Here is a 27,634-nt window from a genome sequence, read left to right as displayed (position 1 = left end):
ATATATAGAAATATATAGAATTGTTATTTAAACTATCTTAACGGCACAAACAATCTGCTTAAAGGGTTAGTTCACCCAAAAATGAAAATAATGTAATTTATTACTCACCCTCATGTCCGTTGCCACACCCATAAGACCTTTCATTCATCTTCAGAACACAAATTAACATATTTTTTTTTTAAATCCGAGGGCTCTGTGTGGCCTTCATAGGGAGTAATGACATTTCCTCTCTCAAGATCCATAAAGGTACTATTTAAATCAGTTCATGTGAGTACAGTGGTTCAATATTAATATTATAAAGCGACGAGAATATTTTTGGTGCACCAAAAAACAACAAAATAACGACTTATAAAGTGATGGCCGACTTCAAAACAATGCTTCAGGAAACATCGGAGCATAATGAATCAGCGCGTCGAATCAGCGGTCACGTGATTTCAGCCGCTGGCAGTTTGACGCCCGATCCGAATCATGATTCGATACGCTGATTCATTATGCTCCGAATCTTCCTGAAGCATTGTTTTGAAATCGGCCATCACTAAATAAGTCATTAATTTTTTTTTTTTTTTTTGGCGCTCCAAAAATATTCTCATCGCTTTATAATATTAATATTGAACCACTGTACTCACATGAACTGATTTAAATATGTTTTTAGTACATTAATGGATCTTGAGAGGTAATGTCATTGCTCCCTATGCAGGCTTCACGGAGCCATCGGATTTCAACTAAAATATCTTAATTAGTGTTCCGAAGATGAATGAAGGTCTTACGGGTGTGGAACGGCATGAGGGTGAGTAATAAATGACAGAATTTTAATTTTTGGGTGAACTAACCCTTTAAAACATTCCCGCCCGGACCTTAGATATAAAATAGATCAAATTAATTGACTACACATTTAAAACACAAAACAACAACTACACGACTAAAATTAAAAGAACAACAACTAAACGATCACCATTCTCCAACTTTATTTTAATCACTTGGAAAGTAAATGGAACAATTTCTGTATCTTTGAATCAGTTTAATCAATGATTCGCTGCTTCAAAACACTGAGGACATCTGCTGGTCAAACACGAGTAAATGCAAAAGAAAGCAGATGGAATAACAAAATGCTTCAGAGGCTACTGTAATTTATTTGATTTATTACATATTAAAGGTGCTTTAGTATTTTAAATTCTTTAAATATACACAATATCTATGTTTTAATTGTATTTATGGCCTATATCTTATTGCATCTATGAAAAAACGTGCAAAATCAGTTCCTTGGCTATCTTTACAGAAATTTGAATTTACCTAATGTAACCCATCACATTATACACAAGGACTTTGACCTCTGGACTACGCTGTTTTAGAGTTGCGATTAAAAACAAGAAGAGTTACATATACTATATAATTAGGAATCATTAAAACAAAAGCATCACAATATCTAAAATATCTAACAAATAGAGTGTATGGAAACAAAACCTACTCACACATATTAGTATTGTGTTGCATAGGGTTTTATATCAATTATTTATTATGTTCCACGTTTACAAATATGAACACCCAACAGCTATCATTTTGTATAGAGCAGTTTTAGAGCATGACTGTGTACATTTACAGGCTGAACGAAGGATTTGAGAGAAAAAGGATAGTTAAATAATCGGTGATAGGTTTGGATACGCTTTAGGGCACACGACTGAATACAGAAATACAAAAGAACATCTTGGCATGTACACTTCTGTGCTGTGTAATAGACAAAACTGCACCAGCATATGAAAAGGGAGTTTATACATTTATCATCCTGAGGCTACATTACAGAAACCTCTCATCTTAATTCTTGATTAATTCCTCATTTAAATCATCACGGTTACTAAACAGGAAGAATAAGACCAAGTTTGGAAGCTGAAACCCTCTTATAAATGTTAAAGATTTAAAATTGTAGTGTATTTTGCCATTACATGTCAAATCAGGAAAGAGCTGACATCTATGTCTATGTTTATGCAAGTTGCGTCCTCAGAATCAAATCACATGGTGTGGGTCAAGATGATTAGCTTTTACATATATTACAAAATTAATGTACCTAGGCACATATGTGATATCAAAAAATAATGTTAAAGCTAATACATTACAATTCCTAAACTAAATGACTTTTAGGTTTCCTTTTCAATAACTTGAGTAAAGCCAATTATAACAACAAAAGTCTAAAGCATGACATTTTTTTATAAACACAACTTATATTCAATAATTGTACAAGATAACATTGTGTCTACTGTCTTTACGGTCCCCTATAAGCCCAAGCAAAACATGTGCATGTCTGAGAGAACAACACAACAAACAGATGTGAAGTTTGAGTCCCTAAGCAGGTGCTCCGTTTTGGGCAGAAATCACAGCTTAACCTTGATCTACGGCCGAATTCCCCCCAAATCCCATCTTAAGTTAAACATTTACAAAAAAGGAAAGCAGGTCCTGAACCAGGTGGAGTCGGGTCTCTGTGCGTCTTCTCCAGGAGTGGGCGATATCTGCCGGCACTGCATTTCTATCGGCATTCATTAGTCCAGTGTCCAAGAGACAGATTCATCCAGGTCATTTCAGAAAAATCAGGTAAAACGCCATACACAAACAGGACGCCGCCACAGCAATGTGAAGCCGTGTGCCTATCACTGCAGCTACAGAGAACACAGGGGGAAAAAATGCAAGAAAATCACTGCAAGATAATTATCTTCAACACAGATCCTAGAGCCGCACGATTGATCGTGAAAAGATCGCGATCTTGATTCAAACACCCACACGATCTCATTTCCTAATGATAACGATTCGCCTGTTTCTAATAAACCTTTGACAAAAAAAAAACAAAAAAACATTGAAACATTGAACATTCAAATCTGTGTTGGTGCTGCTGCTGATCCAGAGAGAGCCGTTGTCATGTTTAGGTATCAAACTCTATGATCTTTTCAACCATACATAGGGTTGCAAAGGGCCGGAAAGTTTCTGGTAAATTTCCAGAAAGTTTCCACGGGAACTTAACCTCGGGAATTTTGAAAATATTCCAATTTGGAAACTTAACAGGAATTTATGGGAATTCATTGGAAATTTTGGGAAATTTATATAAATGCATAATATTTACATAAAAAGTACCATATAAAAACAAATATAAACATTTTGTTTGGTCATAACATGAAATAAGTTATTTATTTAGTAAATATGAAAAATAAATATATTTTTATTGCAGCAATTGTTATGTGTTATTTATTTCAGTGTCACATGATCCTTCAGAAATCATTCTAATATGCTGATTTGATACTCAGTTATTATCATTGTTGGAAACAGTTGTGCTGCTTAATATTTTGGAACCTGTAACACTATTTTCAGGATTCACTGATTAATAAAAAGTTAAAAAGAATAGAATGTATTCAAAATAGAATTCTATAGAAATCACTTTAATATCACTTTTTTTAAACAATTTCACACATCCTTGCTGAATAAAAGTATTCATTTCTTTCAAAAAAAGAAAAATTTCTGACCCCCAAATTTTTGAACGATAGTGTATATTGTTACAAAAGATTTCTATTTTTCAAATAAAAGCTGTTCTTTAAATTTGTATTCATCAAAGAATCCTGAAAAAAAGTATCACAGGTTATAAAAAATATTCAGCAGCACAACTGTTTCCAACATTGATAATAACTGAGTATCAAATTAGCATGTTAGAATGATTTCTGAAGGATCATGTGACACTGAAGACTGGAGAAATGCTCAAATTCAGCTTTGCTTCACAGAAATAAATGATATATTTTTATGTATATCAAAATAGAAAACCATTATTTTAAATTGTAGTTACGTTTCACAATATTACTGTTTTTTCTGTATTTTTGATCAAATGTGCATGTTATGGACTGGGGGAATGCAGAGTGCATGCAGGGGGTGCGTCCTCAATAGCCCTGCAGTAAGTAGTGTGCTGTGTGAATGTGATTGAGGAATGTGCAGGGTAAAAATTCAACTAAAACTGCATTAAATATGGTTGTTTTAACCAAAATTATGCTGCGAGATGTTCTTTTCAACTACATTTAAGTACCCTGTTATAGATTAACCTGCGATTTTGCAAATTCCCTGTTTATTCCCATTAATTCCTGTTAATTCCCATATATTCCCGTTAATTCCCATGGAAAGTTTCCAGCTTTGAAAATTCATGATTTAACCATAGACACCGATGTCTACGGTAGAGATCGAAATAAAAAAAATCAGCTTTTGAAAGTAACTTAGTGCCTCAAATAATGATTGTATCGATTACAACATTACGCCACCAGGTGGAGACAAGTGACTCTTTATAAAATGTATGTGTCATTGAATCATTAATTCAAGAGATTCGTTCAAAACCACTGATTCATCCAGTAATGAAACAAGTGACATATTTATGAGCGAGTCATTGAATCATTCAAACTGAATTTAAATAATTCTGAATATTTTTAAATTGATTGCAGCAATCAACTTTTTGTCAGAACCTCTTGTAAATTCCATGTAATTTTGTTTAGTTGTCTGTTCAGAATCGTGATCTCTAACAGACCCTACAGATCACTTACCTTTGTAAAATACTCCCCAGACACCTTTCTTCTCAGACAAGAGCCAGCTATTAAGACGAGGGACTTTCTTCAGGTACGCACACGTGCAAATGAAAAGAAGTCCGAATACAAGAATGCCGTCGAAAGAGTACACTGTGAATACAGATAACATAATTAACAAGCATAAAAGTAAATAAATAAATAAATAAAAGTAGGCTAATGTTTTAAATTGTCTTTTATAGCTAGACCTTACTTACTAAAAGCAAAAATAAATACATTTTATAATATAATACAGAAACTAATAGAACTGGCTCCTGGGTTATAATATCCTTTTTCACATTAATCAAATTTAAATGTATATATTTAATAATACAGTCTATCCATTCAGTCAGATTCAAGTCTCTCTGTGACCTTATGGACAAGCTTTCTCCATGATATTCATATTTAATAATAAATATGACTAAATTAAAATAATTTTAAAAATGAAAATAAAAAAGAAACAATTAGTGATTAATAATAAATTAATAAATAAAATACATTAGTTTGTTTAAATTTGGTTTTTATTTTTAATGTTTATAACTGCATTATATTATATATATATATATATACACACATATCAGTGGCGTGCAGTGGTGTTCACATTTTTTTTATTTATTTATGAATCAATGTTATTCATGTGCATTACTTTTAACGTTGACACATCTTCCTTGTTAAATGAACATTACTTTACATTACATCAAAAAAATAAATAAATAAATAAATACAATTCTATTTTGTACTTTTACATTAACAGTGTAATGTTCTATTTATCAAAACCAAGTCAATCTCATCAAGTTATCGTTCTAAACATTTCTACATTAATTCCAAAATAATAACTAAAGGCTGTAATAACTTAAACAATATATTTTATTTGTGTATTGATGTTTTTCTTTTTAATAGTCAACTTAGGCTATTTTGGATCATCAGTCATGCTCCGTAAACACCGTCTGTCACAGACACGAAGATGTATTTTTAATTTCACCAAGCTGAATTCACTAAAAATCATGTTTTCAGTCCATTTCGAAGTTTGATTTTGACGTGACATAAAGCGGTGATATCTAACTGGGTGATGTTTACTTACTTTTCAATTAGTCTTCCCATTGACGCCATCATTTGTTCAGTTCAAACTGACGCGCGGAACGCGCACATCAACGAGAGGCGGGATTAATCGCACAAATCAATCATATCCAATCATAACCAATTACATCCAATCATAGCGCGATGGAGACATTGCCTCCTCTCACGTGACTTTCCCCCATTCATTCTCAATTACCCCCTACAAAACCCACCGCACGCCACGGGTCTGATGGTTTTCTATGAGAGCAAAGGGAGGCATGACTCCTGCTGTAACTTCACCTGCGGGTGTCGCTGTTGGACAGTGTTCCTTTAGAAATACGAGTGACTTGCGCTCTTTTTAATGTAGTAATTTGTAATAATTGTGTTGTTTTATATGTAATAAGGATTATTTTCTCATCCTTTTTTTTTTTTTTTTTTGAGGAGGCACTGCCTCCCTTGCCTCCTCGGAGGAAACGCCCCTGACACATATACATATACACACACACACTCATAAACAACAAATGCAGCTATCCAGAATAAAAACAGGGATCCTCAACATAGTATAATAATGCAGCATGTTTGTAGTGATACTTTACATGTTTGTAGTGGAAAAGTGGACAGACACGACGGCTGATATTTTATGTGAATGTGAAGATCTGACAGCAGTTGAGATGTAAATGTAATGGCTGATTTAATGATGTTCACACAGAAGATGTCTGACTAAACCTGTTAAAGCTGAGCTCAGCCTGCCGGTGAACTATAATATTTATACAAGCATTTTGATTTAGACGGCATTAAGATATTAAGGCAATGATGTTAAATGTTCAAAGCAGCTGCGGCCCTTCAAGAGCCACGTCCACACACACACACACACACACACACACAGCTCAGCTGACTGACAGCATTCATCGCTATCTGACGCATAACAGAGCAGCAGATAGTTTACCTCATAACGCGTGTTTATTAACATACCGTTTGTCATTTTTGCAGCTTTTAAATCCCGTGTTGAGACGAAGCGCAAGTTGCCAATGCTTTTTTATTTACTGTCTTCATCAGTTCCGCATAGACAACACGGGCTTCCGGATACGTTTCCGGTACCAGGAATTATGGGAAATCGCCGTACAGATTAAAAGCTCTCTTTTCTCTTTTCTCTCTCTCTCTCTCTCTCTCTCTCTCTCTACAACTCATTACAGTAGTGTGTAATAATAAAATATATTGATATATAATGTTATAAAATGTATCGTGTATATTTGTTTTTATTATATTTTATGTATAATGTTTAATAGGTTTATGAGCCTATTATTTAATATATATATATATATATATATATATATATATATATATATATATATATAATATTTGATATATATATATATATATATATAATATTTGATATATATATATATATATATATATATATATATATATATATATTATATATATATATATGTCTATATACATAACTTTTAATATTATTAATAATGTTTGGATAAAATAAATGTTGATAAAATAATAATAAATAGATTGTTATACGTTTTTTAAATCAATTTATTGTAAACTCAATGATTGTTAAAGGGATAGTTCACTCAAAAATGTAAATTCTGTCATCATTTACTCCTCCTCAAGTTGTTCCAGACCTGTATGAGTTTCTTTCTTCTGCAAAGGAAGGATATTCTGAAGAATGTTGGTAACCAAACAGTTGATGGATCCCCATTAACTTCCTTAATATATTTTTTTTTCTTCTTCTCCATACTTATGGAAGTCAATGGGGTCCATCAACTGTTTGGTTTGGTTACCAACATTCTTCAAAATATCTTCTTTTCAACTACTAAGTAAAGATCACAAACCATTAATGCAGCAAAACTGTGAAAAGAGCAGTTCTCTTCTCTTCATAAGTGTGTCTGCTGATGATATTGAACAGGACTCACAGGTGTTGGTGCTTGTTTACTATATTCTCAACTGATTTAAATACTTTAACGTGATCTTCTTATGAAATCAATGCTGAATGCAACTTATATACACTGACACAGACATCTCTAATGGCATCCTGCAGATCCTGGCAGCGTCTTCTTCTCCATGACAATACATTAGTTGGCAAGAGAATGGGACCATAAGGTGCGCTCAGCTGTCGTCTGACAGCACTTGGCAGCCTTTCTATTGGCATGTTTTATTCGTATGTGTCCATCCTAATATCAGTGCTACATTAGAATGGTGTTAGTACTAGTATTAGTATTAAGATAACTTCCGTCATGAAAAAATTGTTCATGTGGACCTTTAGAAAAATCGATGAATCTTGTTCCACATGCTATAAATTTGATATCGCTATAAACACATTTCTGCTTGTATATTGAGACAATAGGGTGTAGCAGCTTTCATTTTTCTAAGCAACAAAGTAGTGTTAATTTTGTCTGCTTTTTTAAAGTTTAGTCTCAGTCTTGGTCCTGTGTTATATTTAGGCTCCTAGTTATATTTAGTCAACATTGTCTTGTTTTTGTTTAGTCAAGTTTTAGTTTACTAAATATCTGGTCTAGTCTAGTTTAGTTAATGCAAACTTAGCCACAATTCTGTCACCCTGCATAATGGTTCAATTGACAATCACGATTATTTAGCTCAAAATTATAATCACAATGATTGACAAAATGACAAAAACAGGACAATGTTGACTAAATTCTCTTGTAAAAGGACAATAGTTTTATTTCCTTAATAACAATAATAATAATAAATTGAGAAATTTATTTTTACATTTCAACAGAATTATTGCACTTTCACCTACAGTATAAGCACAAATCAAGAGAATGTCAACCCATATGCATGGTTTATTTTACATCATCTAGTTTCCTGATTTATTATAGGCTATTTATCATATAAATTAACACACTCTGTACATTATGAAAACTATTAAAACAAGAAACTTCTCAACAGTGAAATTCCTAATAGCAATTCCAAAATAGCAAAAAAAATTTTGTATTATAACACAGAGGTTGCGTTGTGTGTTGTTAAAAACAGTCTGTAATACTACGGAAGAGGATATGGAGGAGGATTAGGACCAAGCAATAATAGAAAATTAAAACCATCTCAAGATTAAAGTTGTTAAATTTCGAGAAAAAAGTCTAAATAAAATGTTGAGAATAAACTCATTAAATTCCGAGAAAAATGTTGTTAAATTTCGACAAAAAAAATCGAGATAAAATGTTGAGAATAAAGTAATTAAATTTCGAGAAAAAAGTCGAGATAAAATGTTGAGAATAAAGTAATTAAATTACGAGAAAAAAAGTCGTTAAATTACGAGAACAAATTTGTTAAATTATGAGAAAAAACTCGCTAAAATTTCGAGAAAAAAGTCGAGATAAAATGTTGAGAATAAAGTAAATTACGAGAAAAAAGTCGTTAAATTACGAGAACAAATTTGTTAAATTATGAGAAAAAACTCGCTAAAATTTCGAGAAAAAAGTCGAGATAAAATGTTGAGAATAAAGTAATTAAATTACGAGAAAAAAAGTCGTTAAATTACGAGAACAAATTTGTTAAATTATGAGAAAAAACTCGCTAAAATTTCGAGAAAAAAGTCGAGATAAAATGTTGAGAATAAAGTAAATTACGAGAAAAAAGTCGTTAAATTACGAGAACAAATTTGTTAAATTATGAGAAAAAACTCGCTAAAATTTCGAGAAAAAAGTCGAGATAAAATGTTGAGAATAAAGTAATTAAATTATGAGAAAAAAGTCGTTAAATTACGAGAAGAAATTTGTTAAATTATGAGAAAAAACTCGTTAAATTTCGAGAAAAAAGTCGAGATAAAATGTTGAGAATTAAAGTAATTAAATTACGAGAAAAAAGTCGTTAAATTACGAGAACAAATTTGTTAAATTATGAGAAAAAACTCGTTAAATTTCGAGAAAAAAGTCGAGATAAAATGTTGAGAATAAAGTAATTAAATTACGAGAAAAAAGTTGTTAAATTACAAGAAAAAAGTTGTTAAATTACGAGAACAAATTTGTTAAATTATGAGACAAAAGTCGTTAAATTTCGAGAAAAAAGTCGAGATAAAATGTTGAGAATAAAGTAATTAAATTACGAGAAAAAAGTTGTTAAATTACAAGAAAAAAGTCGTTAAATTACGAGAACAAATTTGTTAAATTATGAGAAAAAACTCATTAAATTGAGAAAAAAGTCGAGATAAAATGTTGAGAATAAAGTAATTAAATTGCGAGAAAAAAGTCGTTAAATTACGAGAACAAATTTGTTAAATTATGAGAAAAAACTCGTTAAATTTCGAGAAAAAAGTTGAGATAAAATGTTGAGAATAAAGTAATTAAATTACGAGAATTATGAGAAAAAACTCGTTAAATTTCGAGAAAAAAGTCGAGATAAAATGTTGAGAATAAAGTCATAATTTAATGAGTTTATTCTCAACATTTTATTTCGATTTTTTTCTCGAAATTCAACAACTTTAATCTCGAGATGGTTTTATTTTTTTATTATTGCTTGGCCCTAATCCTCTTCCGTAAGAGGATTAGGGCCAAGTAACTAAGTACGCAATTAGTTACTTTTATAGGGAGTAATGCAATATTGCAATGCATTACTTTTCAAAGTAACTTTCCCCAACACTGTTCATAACAGTTAAAGCTCTTTTCATGTAGTCGTGATGTTATATTGTGTCATGTTTTTCAAAATAAAACTGATAAAAAAAACGTAGACCCCACTTCATTGAAAAAAATAAATAGTAAAGGCTTTTGTTGAACTGTTTTCTTGTACAAACAGACGCTGTAAGCAGTACAAAAAGTATTGAATGGAAATGTCTCTGAAACAACTGTGTATATATATGTTACTTCAGCTGTGATAAAGTTTGCAAACGCAGTATGAGTGTCACTACAGGAAGCAGAAAGTGTCCGACTTCACGTCTCTGTTTTCAGCTCCTGCAACCTGACTGCAAGCGACTACTCTCGCCGATCAGTTACATCCAGCCCCAGCCGATGTCGAACACACCTCTGAACAGCAGTGTCTGCAATTCGTCACGAGACGGCATTAAATGACCTCATGTCTCATGACATTGCAGTAATAATGAATGTAAACAACTTACAGAGCTCTGATTTGTACCACCTGACTGCTGCAGATTAATTTCGGCGTTGATAGTGTTGACAGAAACGCATCCGAGTCTGAAGACGTGAACAGCTGTCACACATGGTGTGAATGGTGTGAATGCAGCATAAGCTTGATGGAGAGCCTTTTCAATTCATTCAGAAGTTAGCTTCACACTCACGCATTGCATTGTGGGATTGACAGCAGGTTGGGCAGTTCTCTCAACTGCAAATATCAAGCGAAAAACGCAGTTGACAGCCAATCGCTGTGAGGTTCAACCAGTATGACAGAAAGTGTCATAAAAAAAATTGCCTACCCTACCTTTAAAGACATGATGTCATCTCATCACAGTCATGGGAAAAAAAGTTTGTCAGCAAACATTTTTCGTCATAGATGTTGTTAACGAAATTAACACTACAACAAAGCAGGTTACTTCTAAGTGGGATTGAACCTGTGCGTAATCCACCATCTGCTCTGTGTTGGGCATCATTCTGTCCAGTCGTTCCTCCTACTTGAGATGTATTACGCAGGTAATCTCATTCCATTATTGCATCAAGATGTGAAGCAACCAGCTCTGCCTTTAAAACTGTGCTGTGCACTTGAGCTGGTGTTTGCGTGCGTCACCTCCTGCTGATACCTTTGGTTCAGTATGCTGCTATATTACAATACAGAGGTAAGATTTAACCTGCTTACAGACTTCATAACTTTACTGTATGTAAGGGACAACAAGTTTTTCTTAGGAAAAGATGTGAATTTGACAGTAATTTTATAAAGGAAATGAGTTATCACTTTTTTACATGGCTGTCATGTACTTTTAATTAAAACACTGTATAATAATAATAATAATAATAATAATAATGTTGATATTATTAATAGCAGTAGTTTTTTGTTTGTTTGTTGCTAATTTAAATTATTTCTTCAATCTAATTTATAAAATATTATATCGTTATATACAGTACAGTCCAAAAGTTTGGAACCACTAAGATTTTTAATGTTTTTAAAAGAAGTTTCGTCTGCTCACCAAGGCTACATTTATTTAATTAAAAATACAGTAAAAAACAGTAATATTGTGAAATATTATTACAATTTAAAATAACTGTGTACTATTTAAATATATTTGACAAAGTAATTTATTCCTGTGATGCAAAGCTGAATTTTCAGCATCGTTACTCCAGTCTTCAGTGTCACATGATCCTTCAGAAATCATTCTAATATGCTGATTTGCTGCTCAATAAACATTTATGATTATTTTCAATGTTGAAAACAGTTGTGTACTTTTTTTTTTCAGGATTCCTTGATGAATAGAAAGTTCAAAAGAACAGCATTTATCTGAAATACAAAGCTTCTGTAGCATTATACACTACCGTTCAAAAGTTTGGGGTCAGTAAGAATTTTTATTTTTATTTTTTTGAAAAGAAATTAAAGAAATGAATACTTTTATTCAGCAAGGATGCATTAAATCAATCAAAAGTGACAGTAAAGACATTTATAATGTTACAAAAGATTAGATTTCAGATAAACACTGTTCTTTTGAACTTTCTATTCATCAAATAATCCTGAAAAAAAACATTGTACACAAATATGTGTACAACTGAAGACTGGAGTAATGATGCTGAAAATTCAGCTTTGCCATCACAGGAATAAATTACTTTGTGAAATATATTCAAATAGAAAACAGTTATTTTAAATTGTAATAATATTTCACAATATTACTGTTTTTTACTGTATTTTTAATTAAATAAATGTAGCCTTGGTGAGCAGACGAAACTTCTTTTAAAAACATTAAAAATCTTAGTGGTTCCAAACTTTTGGACTGTACTGTAAATAAATAAAACATATAATAAAAAAAAACATACATCTGACAGAAATAATCAAACCGATCTCAGCTTAACTGTAATATGAGGTGCCATTTCTGTATGAATTTACCATGTGAATCATATAAAAACATTTGATTTTTAGGAAAAAAATAAGCATGAAGGAAGGTCAGCCCCTAAACATAACCATAAGCAGATCATACGAAAACATACAATTGAGATTGTACCATTTTAGCCACAAGTTCAGAAAAAAAAAGGGAAATGGTTATGAATTGCCATGAGATTGTGTTGGAAATAATACAATTTATTAACACCTGAATCATCTAGTTTTTTGTTTTTGTTTTGTTTCTGCATTAGGTTATTTCACACAGAATGGTACACAAGAATCAGAAAACAGGTATTTTTTCAGTCCTTTATAATTATTTTTTTTAAACATTTATGATTTCTTGAAGCTTTGATTGCCTTTTGCATTACACACAACCTCTCTGTCCATCAGAAAGCTCCAGCTGTGAGACTGCTGCATCTCAGCAGACTACTGAAGGCCAGGACGATCTTATCCGTCCGAAGAAACTGTCCAACCCTGTTTTGGAATGTTCTTGTCGTAGAAGGTTACATCGTGAACTGCTCGTCAGCCACAGATGGTGAGCTATAATTGTTCTTTTATAAAGCCAAATGAAGTGAGCCTCTTACTAAGGGCACGGCCTCTGCCGTCTGAACAGATCACCACAGACTGAGCTCCTGGGAAACGGGATATATCTGACCTACAGTTAGAAAACAAAGCCGACGTGCTTGCAAGCGTGTGTGAGCTCGTAAAATCACAGCTGGTTGACAGCATTATTTGTATTTTAGCAGCACTGTGACAGGATACTATTTTATGTATTTTAAAGTCGACCTGAAATGAAAGTTGCGATAGATTTGCTTCCCTATTGTGAATTTGTGACGTATATCTGAGTGAAATGGCTTCTGGAACAAGAACAAATGGCGGAACTTGATTGTGGTTGTGGTTTGCAATTGGTGGATCTCATGTGAGTGACAGGTTGCCCCGCCCTCATCATCAGATAAGAGAAGAGATGTCGCTGCAAGAGGGAGGGGAAGTTATTTTGATTAAAGATGAGGACATGTGAATAATAAAAAAAATATGTGCTCAGATAAATTATTTCATAAACAGCAATATTACATTAAAAATGTCAATTTTGATTTCATGTTGACTTTTGGGGGACATTCATTAATTAATTTGAGTTTGAGGCTACAAAAAGCTGAAATAAACGTAAAATACTTTAAGTTACACTTATTTACATCTACATTTTTCTTATGTATTTATAATTATATAAAGGGTTAGTTCACCCAAAAATGAAAATTGTGTCATTAATTACTCACTCTCATGTCGTTCCACACCCGTAAGACCTTCGTTCATCTTCGGAACACAAATTAAGATATTTTTGATAAAATCCAATGGCAAGATAATTAACACTTTCAATGCCCAGAAACCTACTAATACATATTTAAAACAGTTCATGTGAGTACAGTGGTTCAATCTTAATATTATGAAGTGAGAATAGTTTTTGTGCACCAAAAAACCCAAAATAACGACTTTATTCAACAATATCTAGTGATGGGCGATTTCAAAACACTGCTTTATGAATCTTTTGTTTCGAATCAGTGGTTCAGAGCACGTATCAATCTGCCAAAGTCACGCCCCCCAGTGGTGAACCATTGAAATTTCGAAACACTTATGACATAACAAAGCCTCGTTTACTGAAATCATGTGACTTTCACGCTCCGAAGCACTGATTTGAAACAAATGATTCATAAAGCTTCTAAGCTTCATGAAGCAGTGTTCTGAAATCGCCCATCACTAGATATTGTTGAATAAAGTCGTTATTTTGTTTTTTGGCACACAAAAAGTACTCTCGTCGCTTCATAACATTAAGGTTGAACCACTGTAGTCACATGAACTGTTTTAAATATGTCTTTAGTAGCTTTCTGGGCATTGAAAGTGTTTATTCTCTTGATGTCAATGCAGGCCTCACTGAGTCATCAGATTTCATCAAAAATATCTTAATTTGTGTTCTGAAGATGAACGAAGGTCTTAAGAGTGTGGAATGACATGAGGGTGAGTAATTAATGACAGAATTTTCATTTTTGGGTGAACTAACCCTTTAAATATTTTATATTCTTATTAGGACCTATAGTGACACCCAATCAGGATAGAGATGTAGAGGTAGATACGTATGTACTTTTCAAGTAATTAATATGTCCAATATTACATGAATCACTAGAATGATGTTTCTTACCAGTACAAAACAGGCCAGCTCTTATTGTTTGCAGCGGTCTCCTGCCTGAAGAGAAGCCGGAGCTCAAGCGGGTGCTGGAACAGAGGAGACTGGAGCAGCACAGAGAGAGAGAACAAGCCTCACAGCCGCCGTCAGACCTGGAGCAAGAGCTGCACAAGAGACGGCAGAAACTCGTGGCGGTACGTGTTCACTGGTGCACGCGAGGACGTCAGTTCAAACAAAGGTTCACTGCTATTGTCAGTGAATCATGACGTGAAGACTATTATGACAACAATAGCAAAAAACTAATGTACACTACTGTTCAAAAGTTTGGGGTCAGTAAGATTTAAGATTAAAAAAAAAAAAAAAATTAATGCATTAAATTAATCAAAAAATGTTTTAAGGACTTTTATGTTGTTACAAAAAGATTTGTCACAATAATATTAAACTGCTCTGACCCAGTCGTCTAGCCATCACAATTTGGCCCTTGTCAAACTCACTCAAATCCTTACACTTGCCTATTTTTCCTGCTTCTAACACATCAACTTTGAGGACAAAATGTTCACTTGCTGCCTAATATATATCCACCTACTAACAGGTGCCGAGATGAAGAGATAATCAGTGTTATTCACTTCACCTGTCAGTGGCCATGAGGACATGAGTGAGTTTGACAAGCGCCAATCTGTGATGGCTAGACGACTGGGTCAGAGCATCTCCAAAACTGCAGCTCTTGTGGGGTGTTCCTGGTCTGCAGTGGTCAGTATGTGTCAAAAGAGGTCCAAGGAAGGAACAGTGGTGAACCGGCGACAGGGTCATGGGCGGCCAAGACTCATTAATGTGGGGGGGGAAAAGGCTGGCCCATGTGGTCCGATCCAACAGACGAGCTACTGTAGCTCAAATTGCTCAAGAAGTTAATGCTGGTTCTGATAGAAAGGTGTCAGAATACACAGTGCATCTCAGTTTGTTGCGTATGGAGCTGCATAGATGCAGACCAGTCAGGGTGCCCATGCTGACCCCTCTCCACCGGCGAAAGCACCAACAGTGGACACATGAGCATCAGAACTGGACCACTGAGCAATGGAAGAAGGTGCACCAGGATGCACTATGAGAAGAAGGCAAGCTGGCGGAGGCAGTGTGATGCTTTGGGCAATGTTCTGCTGGGAAACCTTGGGTCCTGCCATCCATGTGGATGTTACTTTGACACGTACCACCTACCTAAGCATTGTTACAGACCATGTACACCCTTTCATGGAAAGGTATTCCCTGGTGGCTGTGGCCTCTTTCAGCAGGATAATGCTCCTGACACAAAGCAAAAATGGTTCAGGAATGGTTTGAGGAGCACAAAGAGTTTGAGGTGTTGACTTGGCCTCCAAATTCTCCATATCTCAATCCAACCGAGCATCTGTGGGATGTGCTGAACAAACAAGTCCGATCCATGGAGGCTCCACCTCGCAACTTACAGGACTTAAAGGATCTGCTGCTAACATCTTGGTGTCAGATACCACAGCACACTTCAGGGGTCTAGAGGAGTCCATGCCTCGACGGGTCAGGGCTGTTTTAGCAGCAAAACCAACACAATATTAGGAAGGGGGTCATAATGTTATGCCTGATCTGTGTGTATATATGCATATTTTGCAATAAATTTAAAATATAATTTTTATTAAGATGCACCTTTTTTAATTTGATTATGCTGTTTGTATTGCTTCATGAGATTGTACTTTAGTGAGGGAAAAAACTACAAAGTTTTGTACCTTTGAATTTTTGTCCACTTTTCAAAACCTTTTTTGCTTCAAATCAAAGTTTGCAATGTTATAATTCACCTCAGAGATGATTGGCTTGGTTTATGGCTTACAACGCTTTAATGAAGACTTTTCCGAAATCCCTATGGGAAAAATGAATGGAAAAAAATTCTTCTGGAACCACCACCTCTGGAAAAAGTGGGCAGGTGCTGATGCACTCTTTCTGGAGGATCACATGACACTGAAGACGGAAGTAATGATGCTGAAAATTCAGCTTTCATCACATGCATAAATTACATTTTAAAATGTATTCAAAACAGTTTTTTTTTTTTTTATTGTAATATTTCACAATATTACCATTTTTACTGTATTTAATAAATATCTGCATTTAATAAATCACTGTATCAAATAAATAGGGCCTTGATAGCCTTGTTTTTTTCAAAACATTAAAAAATCTTCAAGACCCCAAACTTTTGAACGGTGGTGCACCATTAAAACAGGCTAAAAACTTTTTGAAAAAGTAGAAAAAGATTTCAGTTCTATATTATTACTATTTAGGACGCTCACTGGATCTGTGATTCTCTCCTTACAGTACGAGCAGGAAGAGCTGAGGCACAGAGAAAACATACGAAACATTCCAGAGTTTGTTCGCGTGCGGGAAAACCTGAGACACGTCACCATCACAGGCTACTGACCCAACAACGGAAGAACAAAATTCTTACATAAGAAACTGGGTTTTGTTCTATCAGAGGCAATCGTTATCATGAATATTAATCAATAGTCATTTTGCGTTGTGCCCTCTCACCTTCAGTCCATATGCAGTCCTTCACTTTGGCTTTCAAAGAGCACAAATGACCTTTTGTATTACCATTCTGGGTCTTTTTAGATTAACTTTTTCCAGCCAGTCACATTTTTACTGGTCAATTCTTAAATTGCATTTAAAATGGATTTAACAATACTGTATTCTGTAGACAAGTTGATGACACTTTACAATATAGGTGCACTAATATACATTAATTCAGTGCAGTATGCAGGATTTCTGTCCACTAGAGGTCGCTAGAGGCCTATTCAAAACAAAGGCGTAGCTTGATGACGCCAAGTTTGAGCATGGAATCTTGGGACATGTGGTCTTCACCTCACAGCCGGTGGAAAATAAAAGGGATAGGACTCGGGAAGAAATCATATTCATGGATGAGATTATTAATGTTACTGTAGTATGAAGCAGAGCAGGAGCGAGTGTTGTGGAGCTGAACGAGACCGCTGGAGCGATTGCGCAACACGCCTCACGAGCAGCGGGACTTTTATTATGACACAGTCGTCGGCACCGCTTCCGCTTTTCCGGTCATGAGTATGAGGTAACGCAGCTCTGTTTATCATATTAGACACATTTGAGTGTGTTGAAAATTATTTTATAACGTTACTCTGTGCGTTCACTCGACGGCTGCTGTGAGACACTGTTACACACTGCAGTAAGATCGATCGATTTTAGATTTTTTTCATATTAATACTGGATGGCTTGTGTTGATAAATGGCATGCAATTCATTTTAAAACATTGTATGATGGAGAAAATGCTGTATTACTGTTACTAAAAATAAAGCTGCATCTGATTATGCTATGTTAGCTACTTGACAAAATAGTGTTTTTCTCTGAGGCATGGTAAAGCATGGTACTCGCAAAAAAAATCAAGAAAATTGCAATTTTCTCACGATTTACGAATAGTTGGAAATATTTGGGATATTGTAAGTACTCAAGTGAACAAAATATATAACACTGGCCTAGTGGTTTTTGGATATTTTACTGCAAAATTCTTATATATTGCACCATTAACTAATGCACAGATAATCATGTGTTAATGTATGACTCATGAAGAACTAAACCATTAATTAATGATTACTGCATCAGCAACTAATAAAGATTCTATATGGTTAATATATGAGGTAATATATGAATTGTTATTAATTAAAATGTGTCATAATGTATTAATTCCGTAACATTTTATTAACTAATAGTGTAAATTAATGTGTTAATTACCACAATGGCTTGAAGCCATGTATTTCAACTTCAAATTGTCTGCTTTAATTAATCATTAGCAAAGGATTTGCAAATGTATCATGATGTTATGACTTTACTTGTTGAGGCACATAACTATTAACTAATTATTAATATGTCATTATGGTTTTGACATCCTCACTATGCCATTGATTTCAATTTCCAACCATCTCCAAACGGGATTCCCGGAACCAGATTAACTGTCGCATCCAGTACACAACAAATGAAGATATCTTTGATAAAATCCGATGGCTCAGTGAGGCCTTCATTGCCAGCAAGATAATTAACACTTTCAGATGCCCAGAAAGCTATTAAAGACATATTTAAAACAGTTCATGTGACTGCAGTGGTTCAACATTAATGTTATGAAGCGACGAAAATACTTTTTGTGCGGCAAAAAAACGAAATAACGACTTTATTCAACAATATTTAGTGATGGGCGATTTCAAAACACTGCTTCATGAAGCTTTACGAATCTTTTGTTTTGAATCAGTGGTTCGGAGCGCCAAAATCACATGATTTCAGTAAACAAGGCTTCGTTACGCCATAAGTGTTTCGAAATTTCAATGGTTCACCACTGGGGGAGCATGACTTTGCCAGTTTGATACACGTTCCTTAGGGAAGTTCACGAGTGTGTGTCTAAAAGTGCAGTGGAACGCAGCCCAAGCCTTTTCATACAACAGTGTGATCACATTAGCAAAATACCATTGGTTAAAAGATCCAAGAATTCCAGTGTCCATTTATCAATAGTGTAGCAATGCATGAAGCAGATGTCTCTTCCAAATTAAGTAGTTTTATATTAACATTGTCGGGTTATTGGTTTGCATGTAAACCCGGACAACAGGTTAGCTGATTTTTGCGAGTTATCGCGTACTGGTTTGCATGCAAACGTGCTCATTGATAAACGCTGCAAATTTGTGTGTTCAAAGTTTAACAAATTGAATCTGATGCGAAATGTGGGGAAATGTTCCACTTTGGAATTACAGATTGCGCAGATTCCGATTGACATGACTGCATTTCGTCAGGGGGATTTCACCTTACTAAGGTGATGTGACAGCATCGCCATCCATAAAAGGCAACAGATGTGGTGTAAAAACAGAACAAACAAATGTTTAATAAAATTTGAGGTACATTATTTACAGCTCACATCACATAAAATACTAAAAATACTGCCAAACCTGGTGGCCAGGTTCTCAAGTCCTCAAGAGAGGTTTATCATCATATGGCAAATTTGTGAGAAAAACTCAAAAGAAAGGTTCTCTATCACGATGGAAAAAATACATTAGGTTAAGTTATCATTTATCTTCAAGTTTCTTTCCTGTTAATAAACTGTTTGTCTGGTTCACATTTCTCATTTATGTAGATTTATTACAACATATCCACTCTAAACTTCTCGAGATTATAAATGGAGCATTTTAATCGGTGGACATCAAGTACAGAAGGTGTATGCAGCAAATACAGCAGAAACATCTGTCCCCCAGGCTCTCTGCACAAACTGACTCCCTGCTGAATCAGCATCTCCTTTACGCAGCTTTTCTGTATCATCACCCATATTTCTCATTTAAAAAGCCTTTTCAAAAAGTTAAGTAACCTATTCCAGGTCGACTCACAACATTGATAATAAATAAATAAATAAATAGCAAGTGGAAAAACTGCACAAGAACTCGGGTGTCAAAAAGTCAGGGGATGCCATCCTTCCGCTGGCAACACTGGGAAGGTGGGACGCTCCAGTCGTAAATATAGGACAGCCTTAGTTTGACTTCCTCTTTGCACAGGTGCCCATCTCGCTGTAGTGTCTGATGTTTCTCCAACATGTCCTCTAAACTCTGCTTGTGTGTGACCAGATACTTATTGCTGCAGCCGCGCGACTTGTACTCCGTGTCGAAGCGTGGATCGTGAAGCCGCTTCACGTCCACGGGGGCCAACCACGCACCCAAGGATACGTCCTCACTCTGCCAGATCTTTAGAAAGCCCACATTAAGATGCACGTAGTGCACGAGGTCAGCGGATAGCACGTAGCCCCCACCTAGAGCATACGGTAAGTAGTAGTCGCACAGATCCCAAGTACTTTCTTTCCATTTCCCGGCTGTTTTCACTCTGCCACGGCCAGAGAAGAAGCCCCAGTAGAGGCGACTGGGCTCCTTGGTCTTCAACTCCTCTTTGAGGAGATCCAAGCGGGCAAAGGTGTCATCATCTGCCTTCAGAACGAATTTAAAGTCCACGTTTTGGTCCAACCACGAGTACATGTGAAGCAGTTTCTGCGTGAGGTTCTCGTACGAATCCCGGAGGTCTGAGAGCAAGAGGAGGTCATGGTGACGGACCTGCTCGGTTCCGAGGTTCTGGAGGTCTTCGGCGGGTAAACCCTCGGTGCCAATGACAAACCAGTAGAGCACTTCGGGATCCTGCTTGGTCAGCCAGGTGCTCCGGATAATGCTGCGACGCTCTGTGTACTTTGGCCCCGTGGTGATGAGAACGACCAGGAACGCAGAGAGCTCTCTGGCACGGGGAGGTCCTGCCGGCTGCTTTTGACGCGACTCGGCCCGCGGCGCCACCCCTGGGGACTCGGCTGGTTTCAGCGTCTCAGACGTACATTTGGCGAGGAATAAAAGGACGACAGCGAATAGGAAGAGGACACAGAGTGCCAGGGCTGTCTTATGACGACACACGAGACGGACCAAATTCATGATGTCACTGAGGAACAGAAAGAAATCGTACCACTTTTGAAAACAAGCCTTACCTAAAATGTGTGCAACATTAAGGCCTGTTCACACCAAGATGTTCAGTGCGAAAACATTTTAATTTGTTAATGCATGTCATAAGATTTGTTACGGAGAGGTATTCTAATCTCTTTTCCATTGCACTGGCCAATCAACAAGATTTGTGCTTCTGATCATCTGATCAAAAATTGAGAATCACAATTTTTTTGTTTAACAGAGCTCTCAATTCTTCCACGATTCTGAATAGACAACTAAACAAAATGACATGACATTTACTAGAGGCAATGATGAAATGTTAATTGCTGCAGTCTATAACTCATTTGAATTTTTGAATGAATGATTCAATGACTAGCTCATAAAGACCACATTGAACGAATCTCTTGAATTAAAGGGTTAGTTCACCTAAAATGACATTTCTGTCATTAAGTACTCATCCTTGTGTCGTTCCAAACCCATAAGACCTTCATTCATCTTCAGAACCCAAATTAAGATATTTTTGATGAAATCCGAGGGTATCTGATCCACACACAGGCAGCAACATCATTGTACCTTTTGAGGTCCCAAAAAAAAATTGGTAAAAACGTAATTAAAATATACAATGTGACTACAGTGGTTCAACCCTAATGTTATGAAGCGACGAGAATTCTTTTTGTGCGCAAAATAAAACAAAAATAATGACTTTATTAACATTTTGAGCCATTGTCATACATAGTGAACTCAGAGCAGTGCTTGAACCACTTTAGTCATGTTTTTTTACTACTTTTCTGGACCTCAAATGGTGCAATGACGTTGCTGCCTATGCGTGATTTAGATACCCTTGGATTTCATCAAAAATATCTATTTGTGTTCCAAAGATGAACGAAGGTCTTACAGGTGTGGAACGACATGAGGGTGAGTAATTAATGACAGAATTTTCATTTTTGGGTGATTGATGATTCCATGACAAATACATTTTATTAACAGTCACTTGTTGCCACCTACTGGTGTAACGATGTAATCGATAATCTTGACCTCAAGTTACTTTTTTAAAAAGTGATTGATTTACTCTAATTTGATCACTACCATAAACATCAATGTTTATTTCCAAACTAAAAACTTTTATCCCAGTACTGTGATAATCTGAATTATTGTAAGACAGAAATAATGATACCGTGTTTGAAAAGACTGTTTGTGAAGCCGTTTCATAACTATAAATGACTTATGCTTTATTAAAAAATCCTTGCTAGTTTCTCAATTTTGTGGTGTTTATTTTGTTATGGAGAGGAAAGCGCACAACATTTTTACAAATTCATCTAACCATCGCTCTCAGCAGTGTAGGCGGTGTCAGATGTTCGATCACAGTATATCGCTGCTTGCGTATTTCTTACGTATAAAACTTAATTTTACCCCTAAACGAAGAACGAAAAAGACTACGTTCACACTGCAGGTAAATGTGGCCCAAATCTTGTTTTTTTGCCCACATGTGACTCATATCCGTTTTCGCCATGACAGTGTGAACGGTAAAAACCACATGGTAACTGAGATTTGTGCAACTTCCATATGTGGTACTAAACCCGATTCAGGTCAGATGTTTTGTAAAGCGACCACAGTGTGAACAGTCAAATCGGTATTCATGCGTTCATAGTTTTGAGAAGCAATTGATAGTTTTCATGTGACGTCACGCTCTGAGGGGAACGCCCCCTGGCGAGCAAAACAATGCTTTCCTACCAGTCATTTTTACCAGGTTTGTAGTAAGAGCTAATGTAGTAAGATATTAATATTAAAAGACCAAATTCAATATACACCTTACTGATTATGCATACTTTGTACAGGCAAATAAATGAACACAGAATATTAATGTAACACAAGGTTTCTCGTTAAGCGCTTTTTCCACCGAAAACCATTATAAAGAAAACACGTTGCGTTCATATTCTGGGCTCATCTGCTCGCCTGTATATAGTATGCTTCATCAAAAATGGTTAAACTGAATTTGATCTTTTAATATCACTGTTTTAGTACATTAAGACACTTTAAGAGTGGGTTTCAGTAAGGATTCCTCAGCCTGGTGTCGGTTCACCCTCCGCCTACGCTGCTTGATCAGCCCTTTAATTAACGGTCTTTCTGCGTAATTAATCTGTGTTTAAAATTAAGTGGTGCAACCCAACTCGATTTAAAATAAATCCCAGATCAACAAATCCTTGATTAGTGTTAAACTTTGCTTAATTGAATCCCTATTGGTGCAACTAACCCTAGTGTTTTTCATGTTAGCTTTTTTAAAAAATCATCTCGCTTTTTTTAGTAACTGAAATCACTGCAGGTGCTGTATATGGATCACAAGTGCCCAAAACTTGCATCTTGTTCACATATTTTTGTTTTTAAGATGGAAAATTGACAGACTTGTGCTGCAGTTACAAGGCTGATTTGCTCCACGACAGTCACGTGACTGAAAACTATGAATTGGGAGGATTTTGTGGTAAAAACCTGGCAACCCCGTTTGTATCATTCTTTTGTTCATGCAACACTGGAAAGTAATGTGATTGGCTGTTGTCACTATGACGGTCGCATCAGCATCAAGCTTTAGACACGCCCTCCGTCAAGTGTCGATGCCGACGCCCTGTGTGAATGCAGAACGCTGCTCTGCTTTGCGCACCATAGTAATCACTGTATTTCTGCTTTTCTATAAGCGCCACCTACTGTCAGAGAGCGAATCTGCATTTTTATTCAGCCTGTTTACCGTGTTTACAAGCCTAATTTCTCAACTTTTTAAGCGCCAATGCAGGCATCAGCAAATGAGATAATCAGATTACCTTATGCAAATACCCAAGGGCAAACGCTACCCAATTGTGTTCATGCAACACCGGAAAGTAATGTGATTGGCTGTTAACACTATGACGGTTGCATCAGCACCAAGCTTCAGACACGCCCTCCATCAAGCGCTGACGCCGATGCCCTGTGTGAGTGCAGAACACTGCGATGCTATGTGCACCGTAGTAACCACTGTATTTCTGCTTTTCTATAAGCGCCACCTACTGTCAGAGAGCGAATCTGCATTTTTATTCAGCCTGTTTACCATGTTTATGTCTAAATAGACAAATCACATGCGAAAATCAGAGCGAATTTTCATGCCGAACATTTGTGTTGGTGTGAACAGGCCCTCAGGGTATGTGATACAGTACAGGCCCATGAAAATCACAATCTAAAAAAAACATTTTTCCTACACCTTTTTGCTTTAGTTCACTAGTTAATTTAAATTGACCTTGATTTTTAAAGGTAGATTTATTTCATGCAGTCAGTAGAATTTCCCCACCACAATATCCTTAAAGGTGCAATATGTAAAAATTTTGTCCGCTAGAGGCCCATTCAAAACAAAGGCGTAAGCACGGAATCTTGGGACGTGGTCTTCACATCACAGCCAGTGGAAATAATCAGGATAGGACTCGGGAAGAAATCATGTTCATGGATGAGATTATTAACGTTACTGTAATATGAAGCAGAGCAGGACCGAGTGTTGTGGGAGTTGAATGAGGCCGCTGGAGCGATTGCACAACACACGCCTCACGAGCAGCGGGACTTTTATTATGCCGCAGTCGCCGGTGCCTCTTCCGCTTTTCCGGTCAAGAGAATGAGGTAACACAGCTCTGTTTATCATATTAGACACATTTGAGAGTGTTGAAAATGTTATAACATTACTCTGTACGTTCGCTCAGCGGCTGTTGTAAGACATTGTTACACACTGCAGTAAGATAGATCGATTTTAGAATATCATATTAAATATTGGATGCCTTGTGTTGATAAATGGCATGCAATTAATTTTAAAACGCATTGTATGATGGAAAAAAATGCTGTATTAAATAAAACTGCATCTGATTATGCTATGTTAGCTACTTGACAAAATAATGTTTTTCTCTGAGGCATGGTAAAGCATGGTACTCGCAAAAAAAAAAAAAAAAAAAAAAATCAAGAAAAAAAAATTAAAACAATAAGAGTAAGACTAAATGTGTTAAGCTGTATAACAATAATTAGTTTTCTGTCTATAAATGTTACCAAACAGTTGTTCTCGTCTATTAAAACGTAAATATTAAAGCGTCTTTGGTGTTTCCATGGTTTCTACAAAATAAAACCGGAAACCGAGGGTAACGCGGGTATGACGCAATTGACATCGCGACTCCGCACACGTCCAGGAGCCTTGGTTAAAATTGCAATTTTCTCACCATTTACAAATTGTTGGAAAAATTTGGGATATTGTAAGTACTCAAGTGAACAAAATATATAACACTGGCCTAGTGGTTTTTGGATATTTTACTGCAAAAATATTACATATTGCACCTTTAACAAATAATGGATAATAATCATAAAATAATACTTACTATTTAAAACCATTTTAAATGAAGTATAGCATGTCAACTACATTTACAATCATAAAAGAATAAAAAAATATATTATTTTGTGGAAACAGATTACAAAACTTCATATATACCACACAGTGCACACAGAGCCACTAAAGATTCATAACGCATCAAGGCACATTACCTGGTAGATTCTCGCCAAAATGATCATTTACTGTGTTTATGGCTCATCCTGTGCATCTTTATTACAAGAGTCGGTTTTGTTTTGCAGTAGCAGCTGATGTGCTGGAGATGTATCACAGCTGTCCGTCTTCTGCCTCTCCAGACAACACGTACAACATTTACACACAGCAAACGCACAAACCGCAACGACTAAAAAGGTCAGACTACAGTGGAAAGTGTGGAAGAGATTGAACGCGTCATTATTTCTTCAGTTCAGCTCAAATGCAAACACACACACACACACACACACACACACACTGTACTTCCCGTTCGCAACCACAGTTTGAAATACTGATGCTCAGACAGAAACGTTGACGACCTGCGCCACCTACAGGACGGGATGAAAGTACAGTTTCAATAATGTTTGTAAAATAATAAAATAATGATTTCTCAAAGTACTGCAGCATCTTCTGTCACCAAGGTAGTTCTCCAGTTTTTACTAGCCTACCATGAAGAAATGAAAACAAAAAAGCAGCTGATTATAAAAATATATGCTGATAGAGGCAATCAATTATAGTGGAATATAACAACTTAAAATGAATGATAGTTAAGTAATTAATGGCTACATGGAAACAAATATGTACCTCAGAAATATGTAACAGAAAACCCCTTTAAAACGACATTATTAAAACAATAGTTTTGCAAACCAGGAGATGCAAGGCTGCCATCATAAAAAATGTAGGTTGCTTCTCTCACAAACTAAGAGAGAAGCACTTGATATAGAAGGATAAATATTGATTAATAAACCACTCAAAGGATAGACACTTGAAGTGGATTCAAGAACCCATCCTCCCACCCCATGCGATCTAGTCAAAAGCTGCTCATTTGATGATTTTTATTTCATTTATTTTACAGGCATCATACATTTTATTAAGTTGATGAAATTTCTGAATCTGGAGGGAAAATTATAACAAGAAAAAAAGTTATTGACCAAAGCAATTGTGAAAAAAACATCAGCTTGAGTGTTGCATTAAAAAAAAAAAAAAAATCAATATCAATATCTCAATGCCTTTTTATTCAAAACAAAAGCATTTCAAAACAAACTTCCTAAACATTAAAGTAGACTAAGTATGATCAACTGCATTTTTTTTCATATTTTATTTAATAATGCCAAAATTATTCACAAATAATGATTTTTTTTCCCTCAAAAACTGAGGTGCATAAGCTCAGACCAATGAGCCCTAGTTTGAAAAAGAAACATAAACCAGTCCTAATTGAAAGAAAACAAGTTGACAAATAGATCGAATCCAATATTTGCTGATAATGTATAGCATGATGAGTGATTTATAAAATATTTTCTGTAGGCTGATCATTTTTGAGTGTAACAAGGTGAAAAAAAATGGACAAAAATAATCAAAGAAAAGTTGTTATAGTCTGTGTGAACAAATTCAGTAAGTTTCAGTCCATTGCAATAACATGAACTAATATAGGTAAAAGAAAATTCTCTTCGGGAAAATTCTCTTCTTGCTGTTTAATAAGCAAACTGGCAGCTCCAGTAGTAATGAAACAAAATATATTTTGAGCTCTTTCATGAAAACTAGCATATATAAACCTTTTAAAAAAATTAATAATTAAGTAAAAATGAATGTATACCGGCATAGATGGGTTTCTTGTATACAAACCAGGCCTGGACTGGTAATCTGGCATACCGGGCAAATGCCCGGTGGGCCGACGCGCTTGGGGGCGGGGCCGCGATATGATATGATTTTTTTTTTTTTTTTAATAAACATAAAATTGGCCAACGATCGGCCCATAAAGCAGGGACAGCGGCCCATTGGTTCATTTTCC

The 27,634-nt window shown here is 35.5% G+C and overlaps 3 protein-coding genes across 3 annotated transcripts; 1 reads left to right on the top strand and 2 right to left on the bottom strand.

Moving 5' to 3' along the window:
• Positions 1–1,478: 1,478 nt before the first annotated feature.
• On the bottom strand, positions 1,479–6,753 carry tmem167b (transmembrane protein 167B). The gene is made up of 3 exons (XM_048173019.1): positions 6,600–6,753; positions 4,554–4,685; positions 1,479–2,645 (listed from the first exon to the last, which is right to left on the bottom strand). The coding sequence occupies exons 1-3, from the start codon at positions 6,607–6,609 to the stop codon at positions 2,563–2,565; spliced, it is 225 nt and encodes a 74-aa protein (XP_048028976.1). The 5' UTR covers positions 6,610–6,753; the 3' UTR covers positions 1,479–2,562.
• Positions 6,754–12,892: 6,139 nt separating this feature from the next.
• si:ch211-160o17.6 (protein FAM107B) lies at positions 12,893–17,226 on the top strand. Its single transcript, XM_048173685.1, has 4 exons — positions 12,893–12,917; positions 13,017–13,161; positions 14,849–14,993; positions 17,125–17,226. Exons 1-4 carry the CDS (start codon positions 12,893–12,895, stop codon positions 17,224–17,226), a joined length of 417 nt encoding a protein of 138 aa, XP_048029642.1.
• Positions 17,227–19,667: 2,441 nt separating this feature from the next.
• Positions 19,668–26,138, bottom strand: b3galt6 (UDP-Gal:betaGal beta 1,3-galactosyltransferase polypeptide 6). Its single transcript, XM_048173041.1, has 2 exons — positions 25,809–26,138; positions 19,668–21,273 (listed from the first exon to the last, which is right to left on the bottom strand). Exon 2 carries the CDS (start codon positions 21,264–21,266, stop codon positions 20,262–20,264), a length of 1,005 nt encoding a protein of 334 aa, XP_048028998.1. The 5' UTR covers positions 21,267–21,273; positions 25,809–26,138; the 3' UTR covers positions 19,668–20,261.
• Positions 26,139–27,634: the final 1,496 nt, after the last annotated feature.

This window comes from Megalobrama amblycephala, linkage group LG21, assembly GCF_018812025.1.
Source record: "Megalobrama amblycephala isolate DHTTF-2021 linkage group LG21, ASM1881202v1, whole genome shotgun sequence".
Taxonomy (NCBI): domain Eukaryota; kingdom Metazoa; phylum Chordata; class Actinopteri; order Cypriniformes; family Xenocyprididae; genus Megalobrama; species Megalobrama amblycephala.
Note: the sequence above shows the minus strand (reverse complement) of the source record. Positions and strands in the feature narration are given on the sequence as shown.